At 39.8% G+C, this 19,762-nt stretch overlaps 1 protein-coding gene across 1 annotated transcript; it reads left to right on the forward strand.

The window, feature by feature from the left end:
* The first annotated feature begins 763 nt into the window (after window positions 1–763).
* Window positions 764–17,026, forward strand: tead3a (TEA domain family member 3 a). Its single transcript, XM_005732686.1, has 14 exons — window positions 764–831; window positions 3,364–3,611; window positions 8,929–8,993; window positions 9,170–9,232; window positions 9,323–9,385; window positions 11,752–11,763; window positions 12,161–12,271; window positions 12,365–12,408; window positions 12,521–12,582; window positions 12,667–12,800; window positions 12,898–13,068; window positions 13,546–13,686; window positions 13,825–13,977; window positions 15,344–17,026. Exons 1-14 carry the CDS (start codon window positions 764–766, stop codon window positions 15,455–15,457), a joined length of 1,449 nt encoding a protein of 482 aa, XP_005732743.1. The 3' UTR covers window positions 15,458–17,026.
* Window positions 17,027–19,762: the final 2,736 nt, after the last annotated feature.

Below are 19,762 nucleotides of genomic sequence, written 5' to 3' on the forward strand. Positions count from 1 at the left end.
AAGTTTCCCCCTGGGATTTGTTAAACCGTCTGTGAGCTCCCCACCATGCTAAAGAAAAGGGTATTAGATGATTGACGCCCCCCCTTAATCAAATGCATAAACTAAGTTAACGTTAGAGTAAATTGTCATAAACATAATTTTTGTCATTACACCAACTAAGGTCATACTTCATGTTAACACATTTAGACTTTCTGTGTGAAAAATCTCCGTTTCAGATTATTACATGTGTGTGCTGCTTATAACTTTGTATATACAGAGTGTCTGTTTTTTAAAATGAATATTTAAATGTGTTGCCTGGTAGCCTCACATCTGCCTACAGTATCTTCCACTAATGAAAAACGTGAAAATGATGAGTAATATTTTTTGACATTCCAGAAATGTATCTTAGTAGTTATGTATTAAAGTAGTTCGATTTAATTAATTTATTTAGTTTTAGCAGTTTAGTGGTATAGACACGTTACTAGGCAACACCATTTGCTATGCTGACAGTATTTTCAATACTAGAGTCAAGTCATTCACATGGACAAACCATGATGACACCATATGTCATGTTGATATCATGCTGATGTCATGTTCCTGTCCTGCTCGTGCTGATATCTTATATTGGTCAGGCTCTGCTTACTATACAGTTAGCTGACCTGAAATGTATGTAACCTAAATCCCACTGAAGAATATAGGAAACTTCCTTCCTTCTGTCTTATTAATCCTAATCAACCAGAAGCTCGGGCTTTAGACTGTTCTATATGCACAACTAGCTTAGAGCATGGAAGCCCCTCCCACCTTCTGTTTGGATGGAAAGGCCAATCAGAAGAAAGTTGGCTTAAATGGAGGGTGACCTAAAGGAGGAGAAGGAGGAGGTAGAAGGGCCTGCTTTAGACATGACGAGGGGATGCACTGAGGAGCTACACTAAGGCTCATTTTAAGATAAATAACAATTGTTTTTCAAATCATGACTCATGCAAAGCTACTCTTGTTGTGGTCATTATAATCTTTTTGTCTGTGAACATGAAAAGCAATATGACATCATGATGAGTTTGTTCCAGTCAGGACAAAGAAACACCTTCCCAGTTGCAGACGTCCCACAGTAGAGCTTTCAGGACAATCGCATCCCACCTCCCTCGAATATCAAAATGTTCTTTTAGACTTTGCGCTTGCCTGACCACCCCGCTAGGCCTTTCTGATCTCTATGGCAACAGCTCAGTCCAGTCAGTAGTGATTGAAACCGGGAAGGCCCTGCACACAGTGTGCAGAATAAACCCACCACAGCAGGGGAAGCTCAGCGACCACACTGATCCTCTGTGGTTCCTCTGTGGCAGGGACCATATTAACCACACTCTGGAAAACATTACACACCAGGCAACATTCATGTCGCATATGTGTGTCTGTGTTTGAAGAGACTTGGAGCATCTTCAACAATAACAAAAGAATGTGTAATTTCCTCATGCGGCCTACACAGCCAAGGTTGGAGTCTTCTAAAGTTTGTGTTGCCTTTTAGGCTAGTTTCTGTGTAATGAACAGCTAAGAAAAAGGAATAGCTGGTCTCATCTTCACTAAGCGCAGTCAGTTAAATATTTAATGTATTACATCTTGTGATCTCATCTTAATAGTGACACATCCTGGTAGTGTCGTTCTTGACCCTGGATAGTGTCTTTAAACATTTATAAACCCTTAATATTTTAGCTTGTCACTTGTTAGGTCTTTGACCACGGGTGCCAGAACTATTAATACACACCGTACCCATGGACGCTGTGAACAGCTCAAAGTGAATCTGATCTCGCTCTTGGTGTGTAGACACTTGAAGTCGGAGAAATCTGTCGCTATTCTCAACAGCCGCAAAGTTGATCTCAGTCTCGTCCATCCATCATGATGTCAGTGATGTGGATTAACAAAACAAGGTGTGTGGTTTAATTTTCTTGAGCTGTCAGTGTGCCTCAGATTCCCTGTGTTAAAAATAACAAGTTTAAAAACAATGAAACAAGTTCTTTTTTTAGCAAAATGCTTTATACACTGCTGATCTAACTTACGTTTTGGGGGGTTTTCTGTTCACATGAAGGGATTAAGAGTAAGGAAATAAGCTCTTAAACCTGTACTACATTTTAATATGGGAAAAGTGTCAAAACGTCATGTTTTACTTGTTGTGGAAACCTCGTTCCCCTTCTCTAGGCTGCATACTACAGTCTAAAGATGTTCTGTGCTTTTAACTGCTTAGGTTGTCCACGTTTGGCATTACAAAATAATGTACATGCATGGCGACTACACTTAGGTTTGTTCAACTGCTCAGTAACGGAGCTATCTAATCAGGCAAGCGCATGGCAGTAATGCATTTAGGCAAGTAGAAATGTTCAAAGCAAGTATCAAAATGGGGATGAAAGATGATTAAAGTGACTGTGAACAGACAGGCTTGCCTGAGGATTTCAGAAACTGCAGATTATTGTCAGATAAAGGGAAAATGCCTTGTTGATGTCAGAGGCCAGATGAGAATGGTCAGACTGCTTTGAGCTGATAAGAAGGTAACAGGAACTCAAATAACCACTTGTTACAGCCAAGGTTTGCAGAACATCATCTCTGAACATACAGCACATTGTACCTTAAAGAAGTGGGCCTACAATACCACTTTGAGTGTTTCTATTAGCTAAGAACAGGAAAGCAAGGCTAAAGTTCACACAGACTCACGTAAACAACATGAAAGCACGGGTCCACCCTGCCTCGTAACAATTCGTGGTGTAACTGTCTGGAGGGTGTTTTCTTAGCTCACTCTAGGCTTGAATGGGTGAATGAGGCAACTTGCATGAAGCACTTCAGGGGCTCAGGTACAGAAGAAAAAGCACTCTATAAGAACCGACGTGACGCTTAAAATGTCCTTAACTGCAAAAATGAATTAGCTGTACACAGTTTACAGGTTTTTTGTATAGGACAGAAAACAGCTGCATCCGTTTCTCAAAATCTTGCTGCTTGCAGTGCATCGTAGCTGTGACAACAACAAATCTGTTTCCTAATCATGTTTTGGCTTCAACATGGAAGGAAACATGTTAAAACCAGGGTTCAGGGTAAGTTTTGTAACAAGTATTTGTATATTTTTGTTAGTCCTGGATAAGGGCTTTTCCTCAGTTGCCTGTATTTCTGCCTATTGGTTTAAATTTTAAATTCAAGCTGAGTGTAATTGTGTGAATAGTATAAAAGTGAAAGTGTGCACTTCTCTCTATTGCTCTCTGGCCTCTTCATTTGTGAGGAGGGCAGACAGACAAAATGGAGAAACCTTCTTACAGCCACCACGCCCCCCAAAAAGCATAACACTGTAACACTAACGTGTCAGATCCAGTTTAGCGGATCTGTTCCACATCTATCTTGTTTCGTGTGTTGTAGGTGTGTTGTAGCTGGAGCCGTCATCATTGCGTCGGAGTGGAGTTGCCGTGGCAGCCCTGATGGGGCGCAGGAGGAGGGTGCCAGTCCCAATGGAGAGGGACTGGGAGACGGGGCAGACCGCGGATTGGACGGGGATCCTGAAGGGGTGTGGAGCCCAGACATTGAGCAGAGCTTTCAGGAAGCTCTGGCCATCTACCCTCCTTGTGGAAGGAGGAAGATCATACTGTCAGATGAGGGGAAGATGTATGGTGAGGAGCAGCAACTTTCTATCCCTTTCCCCTCTAGTTTCTTCTTCGATATTGAAATGAAAGCTCAAACAAAACATATTCAAAGAAGCTGTAATATATAACTGACTTGTTTGTAAAGGATTTGACTTTAATTTGTCGGTTTCCTTTTTGGGTTTAAATAATTTTCTTTCGATGACTGTGTAAAATTGCAGATATTTAAATTTAATAGAGTCAATAAACATAAAGCAATGACTGTAGCAGCCAGTATGACATGTTTGTTATCTGTAGGCACCCTTTGCTTGACCCAACCATTTTGGAATAAATAAAAATGATAATAATAAAGGCTTTACATGTATGAACACTTTATTCCAGAATTTTAGTTCTTAGAAGAACCACACCAAAAAAACACAAATTTTAATCAACTGCCTGCACTTTGGGACAGAGTTGGTTTTTGACCCCTGTGCAGGATCACCTTGCTTTATGCGTAGGTGATCAGCTCGCAGGTATTTTCAACAGGCTACGTAGTTTTTTGTTTCAGAGGACAATCTGCAGTGATAAGGTTAAAGGAAGGAGCATGTTGACTTCTCATGTCAACTTGTAGTTAACTTCTGAATAACTTCTGTTGTTCTGCATAAATGGTCTGTGAAACACCAGGAACAGATTTGTTCTAAATGCACACAAGCAACGTTTCATGTGTTTGTTTTTTATTAGGATTGGTTTAAGATGCTGCCTGTGAAAAGAGCTCTTTATTTTGGCTTTTTTCTTACCTTATGAAACCCTTGTGATCCTTTTTTCTTTTTTTTGAAGGGGGGAGTTGAGTGTTTGCACTCTGAATCAGACTGTGAAGCATTTGTGCATTTGTAAGGGTGTTCAGCAGTGAGGGGAGCGGGATATATGATACCAGGTGACAGAAAGGGAAAGTTTGTTTCAGCATTGTGGCATTTTCTCCTTTTGTGGAAGCGTGGGGCTCAGTGTGTTGGTTGACCTTCCCTGCTTCCCTCTCCTTTAACGAGGATTGTCCCGTTGATGTATGCTTACACTTACTAAAAAGCAACACTGAGACTGAGCGTAATATTAGCTGTACAACACCCAACCTTGCATCGGTGCTTCTTAATACTGTGAGCTACTAAGTATCCATTTCAACTTTTGCATAATTGGATGTGACTTTTTATGTTAAGATATTGTTTAATATAAATGATAAACCAGTTTAGAGGATATAAAATGAAAACCACGGAGATTTATCAGCTATTTTTCACCTATAGTCAGATGTGGACAGGTGTTCCAACATCACCCAATATTGCTAAATGAAAATACATCTCATGCCTTAAAGTGGTTTGTGTGCATAAACACGCACACTAGTGTAAAGGAATTAAAACTACGCAGTGCTCATTTAGCTTATCGGCACAAGTGTGAATTAACTATTAAACTGTTACGAACACAGCATTAAAATTATATACTGATTTCATAGTAACGCGAATCTCAGTGGGTGTTTGCTTTAATTATCCTTCTTGAGCTAAACTAGGCCAGTCGTAATTGATCCAGCCTGCGTGCTGTCTTTGGTGGCAGTCATATGTTACTACCATGATGTCACCCTGGATTATAGTGCCAAGCAAGTATTTCTAAATAGGGACGATCAGCAGACTCGGTGACACAGATAATGCAGCGCGCGTGTCAGTAATGATGTTTTAATATTGGATTGATATTTTAGTTTGTTGAAACTTAACACTCAGCTTCTTCATCATCTATCTCTTCATAATCATTTGGCAGTTAGATGGGTGCTGGATAAATACTCTAATGATTTAATAAGTAATGCAGATGAAAAATAATATACTAACTTTGGCATCTACTGCTTTTAAATCACACCACACCTATATCCATCGTTATTAGACTTTGAAAAACATTTTCAGCACACGGTGACAAATATCTTGGCTTTTACTTTAGGGTTGTTTTTAAAGATTGATATATGCATATTTGGTGTTTTTAAAATCCACGTATTTATCCTTTTATTTCAGTCATGTAAAAAACTTTTTCTAACATCTGCTGTGTGTAGTGATTAATCAGTCCTTACTAAGACATTATGGCAGTGTAGTTAAAAAATAAATTGTTTTATTGTCACAAGTTGTGGATTACTTGTTTACGCTCTGCCTGACTCTACTCCGATCAGATTGTTACCTTTTTAGTGTACCAAACCTGCGATGCCCAAAGTTGCCTTGTACCCTCTAGTGCCCAACTGTGCAACATCAAGACTCAACATGATTCAGCTGTGGGGGGTTTTCATTGCATCTTATTTTCATCTCTATCCTTAATCATCCTAGCATGCTGCACATCCTTTCCAGCCCAAAAGCCACTCAGAACAAGTCCTGTTCTCCTTCCTTAGTTTCTAGTCTTACATACAACTCACTATAAACCTTTTCCTTTGCTTTTACCACCTCTTTCTTTGCTGGATGACTAGCCTTCCAATACTCCTGCTTTCTTCATCTATCCAACCACTCCCCTTTGACTTTTTCTTTGCTTTCTTTGAATACTTTGTTGCATGTCCTCGTTTCACCATGGAGTTTCCTTTTCATCATTTCTCTGTTCCCTTCTGGTAATACTCTGTATCACTTTATTCAGTCTACTTCAGAATTCCTTGTGCTCTTTTAACGGACAGCCAGCCTGTGGGATTACACTCAACACCACGCCTTCAGCTTGATCAGTTTAAATTTCTGACTCTCTCCACCTCAACAACACTCTTCACATACTTTTACTTGGAATTTCTTTCCTACTTCATTTCACTTCCTATCTACACCATGGTAGAACAGTTGGAATCAACCTCTGTTTCTTCTGGTCTTCCTTCCCCTCCATCTGGTCTCTTGCACGTATTATCGTATCCATCATGTCGGCCAGTTCTCTCCCTTTACCCGTCATAGTTCCTGCATTTAAATTCCTCCTCAAACCTCCTCACTCCTGCCTTTCCGTCTTTCTTGCTGCCTTCAAACACGCCTTCCCCCTCTCTTCTTTCTTTGTCTTCGGCCAACAGTACCACAGTTTCCACTGGCACCCACTTAGCTAACAGTACCAGGGGCTATTGTTGTTCACCCAGGCCCTTTCCAATCAAGTATGGAAATTACATTCTTGATGATCCGCATGTTTGATTAGGCAAAGATTATATTCCAGGTGCCCTTCCTGATGCAACCGTCACATTTATCAGGACTTGGGACGGCCCACTATGAGTACACTGGTTTGTGCCCTCACCTTGTGGCTCGGTTATATTACATATTTATAGTTGTAGCTTATCTTGCCTTATATTATAGCAAAATAGATCTGACATCTAAAGAAAGAGCTTTTACCCTTATGTGGAGTAGTGGCAGGCTGCAGGGTAGTGCATGTGTCCTGTTTTGGGAATTGGAGCAGACTGCTGTGTCTGAGTCAGCCCCTTCTGTTGATTTTGGGAAATTCTGTGCTCTGGTAACTTAACAGTGCTGATGTGACTCATCTGAAATCCCTACAGCGTCACAGCCTTTTCCAGAAAAAAGGATGATGATGATGATGATGATGTTAGTAAGTGTGCATGTGTGCTAAATGATTACAGCTGTGGGATCAGTCTGGTCACCTTTATATTTAACCGCTTGCGGCGTGCTGTATAATGGGTTACTTAGAAGTTACAAGCGACGAGCAGATCATCGGGTGTGGGTTGGAACTGAGAAGAGGGAGAAGGAAAGAGCTGACCAGGCAGTCTGTGCTGACCACATTTTGGAAGTCTGTTAACAATATCATGACCTCTCCTCTGCTTTTCTCTCCATTCCCACCATTTCTTCATCGCTTTTGAATGTCTGCCAGCAAGCAAACGCAAACCTGACTAAAAATTAATACATGCTATTCTTAATAGAAATGTCTTGCAGCCTGAGAAAAGGAGAACTTGACAAGTCTTTATGGGGATTTATAAGAATCTCACTACCTTGGAGACACACACTTTCACACTTAAAACATTTCACCATAAGTGGCATCACATTGAGGTTTTATTTTATGCTTGCAGATACAGACAGTGGATTCAAAAGTATGCACAGCTTCATTTTAGAACTTGACCAGTAAGTTCGGGACAGTCTAAACATAAATTTGAGTGTCACTGTGACCACTAAACTCAAACAATAAGGACTCTCGGTCCAGCCATTTGTGTTACGATTGTACTTATTGTATTTTACATTGTGAGACACAAACTACTGGACCACAACCACATTTGGCTTCAGATTCAAGGCAAATGAAGTTTAGCTTAATGTGGAGTGTTCAACCATGTCCGCCTGTCTTTTAGATTCATATTTGTTTCAGTGAACAAATGGGATGCAACAAGTGGTGCAATTTAACAACTTTAATATGTACAGACATATGTAGGAACGATGGTCCTTTTTTAAAAAACTTATATGCTTTACATTGCCTTTGTCATACATCAACCACAGCAGTCATAATTAACTTTGGCTTTAAAAAAATGCAGCCATTTAGATTTGTTATTGTAAATTTCTTTTGATTACTAGGACATTCCTCCTCAGAAAATCGCACAGTTCAGTTTTGGAGCTGTGATTCTGTCTATTTTGCAGCATCATAAAAAGTTACAGGGTCCTACGTGGCTCAAGCAGCAGAGGGAGCTACTGCCTGGAGCTACTTGCAATCTTACTATAATACATGAAAGCTCTGTCTACCTATCTGACCACAAAACCCTTCTACATAATGGGAGCTGAGCTGGCACACAGTAGTGATGCCCTCACGTTGCCTAGCAACCACCTACACGTGGGCTAAAACGACCCATTTGTTGCATTTCTGCACCTGCGACACCATTAAAGCAAGCTTGGGATCATTTTCATTTATTTATATACACAAAGCTAGACACGTGCAATATATAGTCATCTTGTTGCTTAGCAACCACCTAACAGCCTCAAATAACATTTGATATAGTAGAACTGATGACTGAATTGATGCTGTTTTGTAGACTAAGTTGATATGGTTCCTTGATCATTGAAAGATTTAAATACATTTTATTGAATATCAATAGTCATGTCACTCCCACATTTACCTTGTAATTTTTTTACCACTCCTGTTTTCTTACTTTTCTCAATGTCATTATGCAAATCAGTTTGCCAGCAGCACAAACAGCCCAAACAATACTGCAGCTTGGCCACATACTAGTAATGTAAATACTAGAGAGTGGCTGTTACAGGGAGACATTTGAATATGCCCATGCTAAGTCTGCTCATAAGGTGTGAGCTATATCTGCCCAAACAGTGCAGTTTAAGAATAACTTAACAATTGTATAACGTGTTTATGTTTTTTAGTCATTCTAATTTTATCAGTTTCTATGTCATGTCAGGTCGAAATGAGCTGATAGCTCGCTATATCAAGCTGCGAACGGGGAAGACACGCACACGCAAACAGGTACGCACAGATATTTGTGTCGACTACACCACTGATCTGTTTTATGTAACAGGATTTAAGTGCATCTTGTTCATTGTAACTTGTTCCACCTTGTTTAAATGAATATTTATGGACTGTGTCTGTATGAAATCATTGTGTAAATGTGTGTTTTCACGGGGGTAACCCTGGGTCCACAGGTGTCTAGTCATATTCAGGTTTTGGCACGTAAGAGGGTACGAGAATACCAGGCAAGCATCAAGGTGGGTTCTCACTGACTATACTCTACTCCTCTCTGTAGTCACAGCCTTCTTCTTTTCTCTTTCCTTTTCCTTCATCCTGTCTTTCCTCAGGTCTCTAGTCACCTGCAAGTCTTGGCCAAGAGAAAGTCTCGCGAGATTCAGTCTAAGCTGAAGGTATACATGCTCACTGACTTTGCAATGCTAGCCGCTTCGCTTTGCATGCCCAGATGTAACTTGACCCAATCTTAGACGCAGATTTTTCTGCTGGGGTACTACCTGTACTGGGGGTATCTTTACTGTCAAAGCCGACTCCCACCACCTTAAAACTACAACTATATTTAACTGTATTTTCCAACCATATTCATGAGACTCGTGCCCTTAAAACTGGTGCCTTGCTCTTAGTTCTTAACATCGGCCATACGAGTCTCCAGGGAACTGCAACTGCTAATCAAATTGCAGACGATCAATATAACCTTCATGGAGCCTTTTTGTCGAGACCAGTAGAAAACTTTGATGGACCAAAGTTAAATCCAGTATAGAAGGACTTTGCTGCATGATTGGAATATAGTCAGTAGGGCACAGACATTTATTTATTTTTTTGCTTGTATTGTCTAGCATTGCACAGTACACAAGTTTGTTTTCTTGAGTGTTTATATATGTTTGGCATCATTTTTATGCATGGCTGGTACGTTGGTCATTTCACTTGGATCAAGTTTGTGGCCTTAGACAAATAATTGCATGAGATTAGGTTGCTGGCTTTTGTTGACCACTTAGTTTACAATACTAGCGGCATGTAACCTACATGCATGCCCCCATATCAGTAAACATGCAAGGTGTCTTTAATGTGGCCATTTGAGGAATTTCAAAAGTTTTCTCCGTTGATTTTTCTTTCTTTAGATTCTTGCTCTTGAACATTTCCTACATTTCTTTTTATCTTTTCTCTCTATTTCTTTCTTGTGGTTTTACCATTCTCTGTTCTACACAAAACAAACCGTCATTTTACACCAAATCTGTTGAACCACCTGCTCTCCCGTACACATGTGGAGAGTAACCTTTATAATCTCCAGATATAAACAAAGGACTCAGTTTTATGATGGAACAGATCAGTAGGACATATCCTGCTCTTTCAGTATAAGGCAGTGTTTTTGACTACAGTTACAGCTGATTTCACCTTTTGCACCCATGAAAATTTCATTCTAACTTGAAAAATGAACCTAAATTCATTAACTCACAACACCAAAGTGAAAACTGTGTTTTTAGGTTTTTGATTTTATTTATTTAATTTATTATTCATGTATGCGCACATCTGTTTATTTTCTGACAAATTAATTTAAAGAAATAGTTGAAATAAGTATGTCAAAGCATTTGGACTATAAATTAAGTTCTTTGTGGACATCAGTCACCTTTGATTGTTGGCCATGCTCACATGGATTGTGCAGTTTATTCTTTCTGGGTCATCCGCTGACATTAGCTGAGACTTTGATGGTGCCACCAGCACTACTGCCAGACTAATCATGAATCATTTGATCCCATATGGAAAAGATATATATAAGTTTTATAAAGTATGTATCTGTCTTGTGTGAAACTTGTATGAAAAGCATATAAGAGTGAAAACAGATATAAGATCCCTTGAAAAATTATATAATGAAACTTGTATGTTTTAGTAAGTATCCAAAACAATGTATGAAAGTAATGAGAAAGTGGCCACTTTCATGAGTAATCACATATACGTTTTTACTATTTCTTTTCCATATGGGATCAGTGATTGAGTCTTGTTGAGATGGTACTCCTCTCTGCAGTTAACTAACTGAACACAGATTAGTTAGCTTTGGGTTCTATCGAAGAAATACTTGCTTCCGTAGTTAAAGAGAAAACTCCAGGATGTGCTTCTAGGAACACTTATAGCGTCTGCTATCTTTAAGCTGTGGTCTGCTAGACCGGTGGAACGGCAGAGAGGGACAGGGGGAGACTTAACAAACTGGTCAAGAGGGCCAGCTCTGTCCTGGACTGTCTGCTGAAGTCCATCGAGCAGGTTGGGGAGGAGAGCATGTTGTCTAAGCTAACATCATCATGGACTACACCTCCCACCCCCTGCATGACACTGCGAGCACTGAGCAGCTCGTTCAGCAGGAGACTTTTACACCCACAGTGTAGGAAGGAGCGAAGGACCCCCCCCCCACACACGTACATATCTCTGTACAATTATTATACATATTTCTGTACATTGTTATCTCTATATGCGAACTTCAGTTGCTTATTTATATAAGACCACTTTGTGTCTGGCTTCTATATTTTATATTCCAGTTGCCATAAGAGCTGCGTAACAGCCAAACTTCTCATTCGTGGAATAATAAAGCTTTATTCTATTCTATTCTATTTAGAAAATAAAAAACTTTTATTCACACATAAACATGCAAAAAGTGAATGTATCTAAATGTTTTCTGAAGTATGAACAAGGCATATTCCTAACAATGATTTTGTGATCTGCTTTTACTTTGAATGTACTGAAGTTAATTAATAAAATGTCTTTTTTGCCATAGGCCATGAACTTGGTAAGTTTCGGTTATGCAACTACAGTTTTCTGCTTCAGGCTTCTGTGTTGTGTGGTTGGCATCACATTGCTGCTAGTCCACAGTTGCAGTTTTATTGCCAGACTCAAAAAAAACCCCTGCTTGTTGCTCTTTCGTTTTAGTGGCTTTAGTGAAATACTGGTGACGGTTAGCTCTTCTTACTTGGTTTGCCTCCTGCTTCGGCTCCCCCTCATGTGCGCTTTGCTTTCTGTGCTATTTTTCCATATAGTTGCTGCATCATGCTTATGTACACTACATGCTGGCTGGCTTGCTGTCTAAAGTGGCCTTTGGAGTTGGCTGATCTTGGAATGATAACCTGCATTTTATTGTGACGTTTCAGAGTTTTGTCATTGTGTTTTACTTTGTCTTTGTCATTCAGGACCAGGTCTCGAAGGACAAGGCGCTGCAGACGGTGGCCAATCTCTCATCAGCTCAGATCGTCTCTGCGAGTGTAATGAAAGCCCAGACTCCCTTTCCTCCACCAGTCAGAGTGAGACGCTAACACAAACACATCTGTTGTTTTCTACTTTTCGGGGTAAACGTGAGCAAATCGTTTTACTCAACCTGTTTCTTCTTTGTGTAGTTTTGGCCCGGCCCTATGCCAGGACAGCCTGGGCATTCTCAGGAGTAAGTATAGCTGGCACATACCTTGGTTTTCTGTCTTGAAAATCAAACTTTCTTGCCTAAGCAGGTACATTTACTCATTTTTGGGGTTATTTCTTCTGTTTCGTTTTTACAGCATCAAGCCCTTTGCACAGCCGCCGTACACTACACTCCCAGCCCCCGTCCCTGCACCTATCAGTAAGTGTGAACTTGATTTGCACAGTTTTTTTTTTTAATAAATATTGTTATTTGAATTGTTTCACAGTTTTAAATGTTAAACAGGTTATGAGGCCTTGCCACCCCCTCGACCTGCAGCTATAGCAGCTCCTGTATGGCAAGACAGAACCATTGCCTCTGCAAAACTACGGCTACTGGAGTACTCTGCTTTCATGGAGACTCAACGAGACAGAGAGACGGTACAGACAGCCAGAACCTTTTGAAGCAAGAGTCCTCAATATAAAAAATTTTCTTTCTTTTTACCCTCTTGGACTTATTTCTCCTTCCCTTCTACAGCATAAACATCTGTTCGTGCACATTGGCCCATCAAACCCTGGCTACAGTGACCCAGTGTTGGAGTCCATAGACGTGAGGCAGATTTACGACAAGTTCTCTGAGAAGAAAGGAGGCCTGAAAGAGCTTTACGAAAAAGGGCCACACAATGCATTCTTTCTTGTCAAGTTCTGGGTACGTAACCAACAACACTAAACCATTTTAGCAAAGAAAGTCAGCAAGTTCTAATCTCAAAAACTGAGCTGGCGTTTAGGACATGCGCACTAACATGCTGAAGTGTTTACACGAGATTACTTTCACTTTGTTAAACAAAAAATTGGGTCTTTTGTAGAGTTCATTTTGCAGTCTGAGGTAATAACCTGCTACACCACACGGGGGAAGCAAAGCCAGTGTAACACTAGAAATTATGCAGGAAATTACTTTTTCACTTTTTTGTTCTTAAACAAGTGTTTTTAGTTCACTGCATTATTATTATTATTATTCAGCAAATCAAACACAAGTTCTTGAATAGTTTCTAGCTCGGTCCATGTAACGTGTGAGTATTAAACACTACAGTTATATTCTTTGGTGGTGACGTCTTCGTTTATTTTCTTCTACCCCTTTATTTTTTGTCGCACTCATTCTGTGTCCATCTCATCCTCCTTGTTTTAGGCGGACCTGAGCAGTGACATCGAGGAAGGTTCTGGCGCTTTTTACGGCGTGAGCAGCCAGTACAGTGGAACAGAAAACATCACTATCAGTGTTTCAACAAAGGTCTGCTCCTTTGGTAAACAGGTGGTGGAAAAGGTTGAGGTGAGAAAATTATTCACACATTTTAATAATGGCTCTTATTTGTTGAATATATGTACACATACTCAAATGTATTTTACATTAGACCCCACCTGCATGTGTTTTAACTGCAAATAACGCATGTGGATTTCTCCTAACCAGACTGAATATGCACATCTGGAAGGAGGAAAGTACATGTTCCGCATCCATCGCTCACCCATGTGTGAATATATGATCAACTTCATCCACAAACTCAAACACCTGCCGGAGAAGTACATGATGAACAGTGTTCTGGAGAACTTCACCATTCTACAGGTGTGTGTGGCTAATCTGACCACCAATACAAAACCATACACTGTTTATAAACCTGCTTTGGTTCATAGTGTGAGGCAAGATTTGGTTAATTATTCATATAAACTATTATGTGGATAAAATGTAGAGTTGAATATCCTTCGGCATCACTTAAAAACAATTGTTAAACTGAACTTTAAGAATTCATGAAAACGGCACGAGGGGGTTACAATCAACTGTACATTTTCTGTATTGTACACTTTTTTTGTAGCTTTGCACATTTACATCGACATAGTGGATTTAAATTGGGCTCGATGCTGAAAATCTTGTGAATATGATAACTTGAGAACAAGGTGATGTAGGATTCACACATTCATAATATAGTCGTCTCTACTAAAAATGGCAGAGGAGTTTCAACACCAGTGACCTTGACCTCAAGATCAGAGGTCAACCTTTATGATAATAGTGGAATAGGTGAGGAACAGGCCTCAACTGACTGCCATGGTCCTTTCATGACAAAGTAAGCAGACATGATGAGTCCAAAGTGCTCAGTTTCACTTCAGTTTTATTTCTATGACTCGATACACTTTTACATCGTAAATTAAAGACCTAGAAGTGATTAATTTGTATTTTCTAGTTTTCACTGTGTTTTTAAACATGAGGCCTAAAGACATGTCAGTGTACGTGCGAGAGGCCTTTATTGCACTGGGGGGGGAGTGGCTAAATCAGTAATCTGGTACATTGTTAAAAAGGAGTGTACCAGCCAAATATTGACAGACCTAACTGCATGCTTAGGACAGATTAGACCAGAAAGCTGTAGAGAGTCTGGCTCAAGATTAACAGCTCATAATCTGAACCATAACATATCTTGACCTGATCTCCACCAAGTCTACTGAAGAACTTCACTGACTCTCAAAACAACAGCAGCTGAAACCTAGTGCAGCATGTCAGCAAGTAAACAGCATTTGGTGATGTGCATGAGTTTTGGGCTTCAGGCAGTCATTCACTGCAAATGATTTTAATCAAAGTATTAATATTCATAAATGAGGTGAGATCTTAGATATTTGTGCAATTCATTTTGAACTAAATATAGAAATATAAAAATGGGTGAGTGGGTTATTCCAAAATGTCTGTAAAACCCCTTGAATTAAAGCTTGCAGTTTGGTCACATATTTATTAATTGATTGATTTTATTTATTTTGAAATCCACTGTGGTGGTGTCCAGAAGCAAAAACCCCCCAAAAACAAATTATAGGCCTAACTGTGCACAAAGGTATTTTTGCACCTTCTTAATGTAATGAACTGAATTTGAAAAGGTTTTGCTGCACTTTGACAAATGTACTTTCTCCCCCCTCAGTGCCTTTCTTGTCTTTATTTGTGTCTTTGCTAGGTGGTGTCCAACAGAGAAACTCAGGAGACTCTGCTGTGCATCGCCTTTGTGTTTGAAGTGTCCACGAGCGAACATGGAGCGCAGTACCATGTTTATCGACTAGTTAATGACTAGCAGCATGTTGTGTACATGCAGAGACTCTTCACGGACTTTTTGATACTCACACCATAAACACTATTTCCAGCTGAACACTCAGAATTGCTCCTCTATTCTAAACACACGTGTTTCAACAGACCAACCGTCACACTGTAGTCACGCCTGTTGTTTATGGTTTCCCATTGCTGGAACATGTATGATGTATGATCATATAACAGCATCCCTCTGCTTAAACCAAAAGAGTCGGCAAACGCAAAGGTCTTATATACATTAGATACTCCTTTTTTTTTTTTCTAATTGGAAATTGAAAAAACCTTTTAAAGTGAATCAAGTTGAACATGCAATCCTTTGATCAACAATGGAAAACTGTGTGATGCACTACAAGTGGATCTTTGCATTTGCATCACAGGTGTGACTGATGTGAGATGAGTTTGAATATAATCTATGAAAACAAATATTCATCGTTCATGTAACCTGCCACAAACACTATTACTTTTACAGACTGCAGTAGCTCTGCGAGGTACAGTTTGAATGAGTCTACATTGGAATAGCCTCTGTTACCTGTTTAGTATGAAATCGTGGACTTCAGTCAGCTCAATCGAAGGTCCAAGGATACTGCATAAAGTATAAGTGAGCCTCATGTAAAGAAGAGCATGTTGTATTTATATTTGATGTTGTGTCAAAGTGTAAAGAGGGAGAGCGTTTTAGGAGTATTTGCTTTCTCTTTGTAAAGGTTTCCAGTGGAGGACGTGTTTTCGACTGCCTCACTTGTCGTTTTAAACAACAGAAGAATTCAGACAGTTTCAGACTAAGTTCACGTTTTGCTCTTTGCAGCATTTTTAACGACAGAATCACCTCCGTGGACGTGCAACTATTTTTACTTTGACTGTGTGGGCTTGCTGCAGTACTTCTACCTCCATGCGAGTTGGGATAAGAATGTGCTTTGATTTCTAAAGCCTTAAGCTGAGGAGCACTGATGTATAGGACACGTACACTACGCTTGTAACGGTACTGTTTGTAAGCCAAACCTAAGGTAAATAGTCCATTTTTGTAAAGATGAACTTTTTGTATTTCACCAGCAACGCAAAAAAGTGTTACTCTAAAAATGTTAAAGGACGGGTGTTCGGGGTCTATCTGTTTTCATATGCAAACAATGGTATGGTACAGACCTCATTAAGGTCGCCAGCAGTGCACTGGGATAGATTTTGCCTGATAACACTAACGACTATCCAGCTGACACTTTTTTCTTTTATTCTATGTAATGTGTTGGATTATTGGTACATTTGGCTTTTCTCTTTCTTTAGTAAACCTCACATTTTTTACTTCCTATTACACTGTCATGGCCTCTCTGTGCAGGATTATCTTTGCCTGTGCCGAAGAGAATTTGTCATTTGACTTTCTATCATGACACTAAGAGCTAGCTGGCTCTATATTTTCTTTTTTAAAAAAATATGATCTGATGTTTTAATACTCACTGTGTGGTCAGCCAAAAGTGTTTTATTTTATAATTGCGTGTACTGTTTGGCTGTGCCTCGTCACTCCTGCCTGCTCAGTGAATTAAAACTGGCTATACGCTGTACCTGTCAAGTTACGCGTTGGTGTCTTGATCATAACGTTTAGACAGATGAGAGGAAACGAGCCTTCCTGGGTCTGAAAATAACAAATGGTAAATATCATTTTTAATCCACTGTTCCTAATTTAGATATTCTGGTTGATCATGTCCACGTGCCTAATTGCTCTGAGTTCCTGCCAGTTAATTGGCTGAATTGTAATCTGGGTAAACGGTCAGTTGAACAGGTGTACCTAATTAAGTGGTCGCACCTAATTTAAAGTAGAATGGAGCTTTTCACTGTTGGTACATAAAACATTTGTTAAATGTAGTGTAGGAATTAATAAGACACTTTTTTTCTTTCAAAAATAAGGAAATATGAGCATAAGCAATACTACAAGGTTTGTCTGAGAGTACGGGGGCTGTTTGTGTGTTTTTTTGTCCTCCTTTCCATGCAGGCTGACAAAGCCTGACTTAGTTTCACGGATGCAGAGCATGGCTGCTATATGAAAGGCACTCGTATATCCCTCAGTGTCCCTGCTGTTTTAACAACCAGGCACAGTTTGAGTCGCTTCTATGCTCATGACAGCGTTGACACAGAGATTGCAGTGTGTCGTTTGCCCTACTAGATGGCGCCCTTTGCTCAAATGTTTAAACAGCATCCAAAGTATAGCAGGCTTTTTCAACGCACTTGCATATCAGTTTTGTCCCACAACTTTTTCACTTACACTTGCAACCAACACTCCCACATAGTTGCATAACACTGGAATTACGTTTACGTAACCCCTCTGTGCTGCAGTCATATTGCCTAAATATTGCAAAGCACTGCTGTCTCAGATAATCATGGCTCAAAAGTGCAGATGTGTGTAATTGTCTGGTTTTAATTACTGCAGTTTGTCAGTTAACACTAACATGGGGGGGTCATTATCTATAAGACAAATCCCAGAGCTGACCTGAAGTCACGTGTATAGCTGTCAATTTGAAATTCAGTCACACCTCCTGCGTGGGCTGTCCAGTCTGTTAATCCACTCGATAAATCCAAGTCACGCCAACAGACTAATGTACAGACAAATGAAAGCTAACATGGTAAAGCTCAGTAAGGCGATGCACCGCCGCTTGCTGCAGTAAGAGTTTCATAGAACTGTTCAACACGTTGGTGCAAAATGTCTCACAGAGGTTCAGTTGGGCTGAAGTCTCGTGGCTGCGAAGGAGACGAATCCCATCGGTCTTGTACATATCAATAGTGTGCCACATGGGTGCTGATAACAAGCACCCTTATCACTGCTGAATTTCTAACAATTGATAAGCTTTGTGTGGACTTACGGTAATGGTGCAATAAGGACACAAGTGGAACCACAATGCACTGGGACACAGCCGCCAGATTGCTCACGGCAGACGTTCAGTGCAGTCACCTGTCTGTATGTGCTTTGGCAGCCTTCCAAGGTGTATATAGGAAAGTGATGAGTAAGTTTATAGAGCTTTAACTTCACACATTTTCTGTCCGTAGCCAGACTATAAATAGACGGTGAGCGGTGCTTACTTTGTGCTCTTTTTTTTCTGGGATTGGTGTCTTGAGTAAAAACACAAAAACAATTCTTGTTATAATTGATGATAATAATAAAATGCAGTGAATGCCGCACATGCGTAAATGCCGTCCTAGGTGGACAAATGTGGCAAAGTCGGAGGTTACTGTAAGTTTGTCATGGTAATGAACAACTTGTCTCTAACACACTTCTGAGTTTTTTCTCCCAGACATTACTCAGCTCACCTGTCGCCATGACAACCACCCCACCAGTGACAGCATAAGCAAAACCTGGGTGTGGCCCTGACAACTAAGATTGTCATCTAGCAAAACACAGTCTTGGTTAACAAGGGGTCATTTTATATTTGCAGTGAAGACACTTAATTGCTCGTTTATGGACGAGCAGTGGGGGGGCTTTGGTTTCACGCAGAACTCCCCAGCACTTTAAAAAAAATCCTGGTGTCAATTTTTTTTTCAAATGGTAGTTTTACCTGATCAGGTTATCAAATAAAACTTCAACTAATGTCCCTCCCACTTTTCTTGGCTCAAATACTTTGGAAGCTTATCTTAGTGGGTTACCGTTTTCCTCATGAATACATTCACATTCATTCAATACGAGCACATGACACACACTGCAAGAATTTACTGCAATTGCACTGTACAACTGAAGGGCGTGGTGGGAAAATGTTACCTGCAGAAACTTCGCCATAACAATCCGGTTATGCAGCGAGCATGTGCTCATATTATTACTCCCCCACCCCCCACTCCCTGTAGTTTTTCCATTATCTTAGAAGTTTGCTTCTGGGTATCTCTTTATTGACTCTTCCTTCTTATCCTTTCCCAATTATTTTTGCAGTGTTTTTTTTAAATGGTGGAATTAAATAAAACATTATTACTGAAAAAAATCCAAATTTAGCCCCACAACACCACCCTGTTTGTTTATTTATTCATATGCTCCTCATTATCACTGACAACACTTATTATTATTATTATTATTATTACTATTATTATTATTACTAACATCTGCACTACCACATAATTGATAATTTATTGCATAAATTGCACAAAATGTGTTAAAATTTACAATTACATGTGTGGACTCGAAAAGGTTTGTGTTTGTTACGATTCTATCGTGTTTTGTATGCAGAAAAGCCTGTTAATCTGAGAATAGCTAGAACTATCAGATATAGTCCAGTAAAGAGGGTTTTCATCTGAAATGCAGTGCATCCAAATGTATGACAGCTGTAATATT

The sequence above is a fragment of the Pundamilia nyererei genome, unplaced genomic scaffold (assembly GCF_000239375.1).
Source record: "Pundamilia nyererei isolate P.nyererei 1_Seehausen unplaced genomic scaffold, PunNye1.0 scaffold00047, whole genome shotgun sequence".
Classification (NCBI taxonomy): domain Eukaryota; kingdom Metazoa; phylum Chordata; class Actinopteri; order Cichliformes; family Cichlidae; genus Pundamilia; species Pundamilia nyererei.

Bases quoted from the DNA above. Each gene is read 5' to 3' on its own strand.
- tead3a (XM_005732686.1), top strand. From the start codon at position 764: ATGGAAGCCCCTCCCACCTTCTGTTTGGATGGAAAGGCCAATCAGAAG. The intron at 12,272-12,364 runs GTGAGACGCTAA...TTCTTTGTGTAG, and splicing joins CCTTTCCTCCACCAGTCAGA to TTTTGGCCCGGCCCTATGCC. The intron at 12,801-12,897 runs GTACAGACAGCC...TCCCTTCTACAG, and splicing joins CTCAACGAGACAGAGAGACG to CATAAACATCTGTTCGTGCA.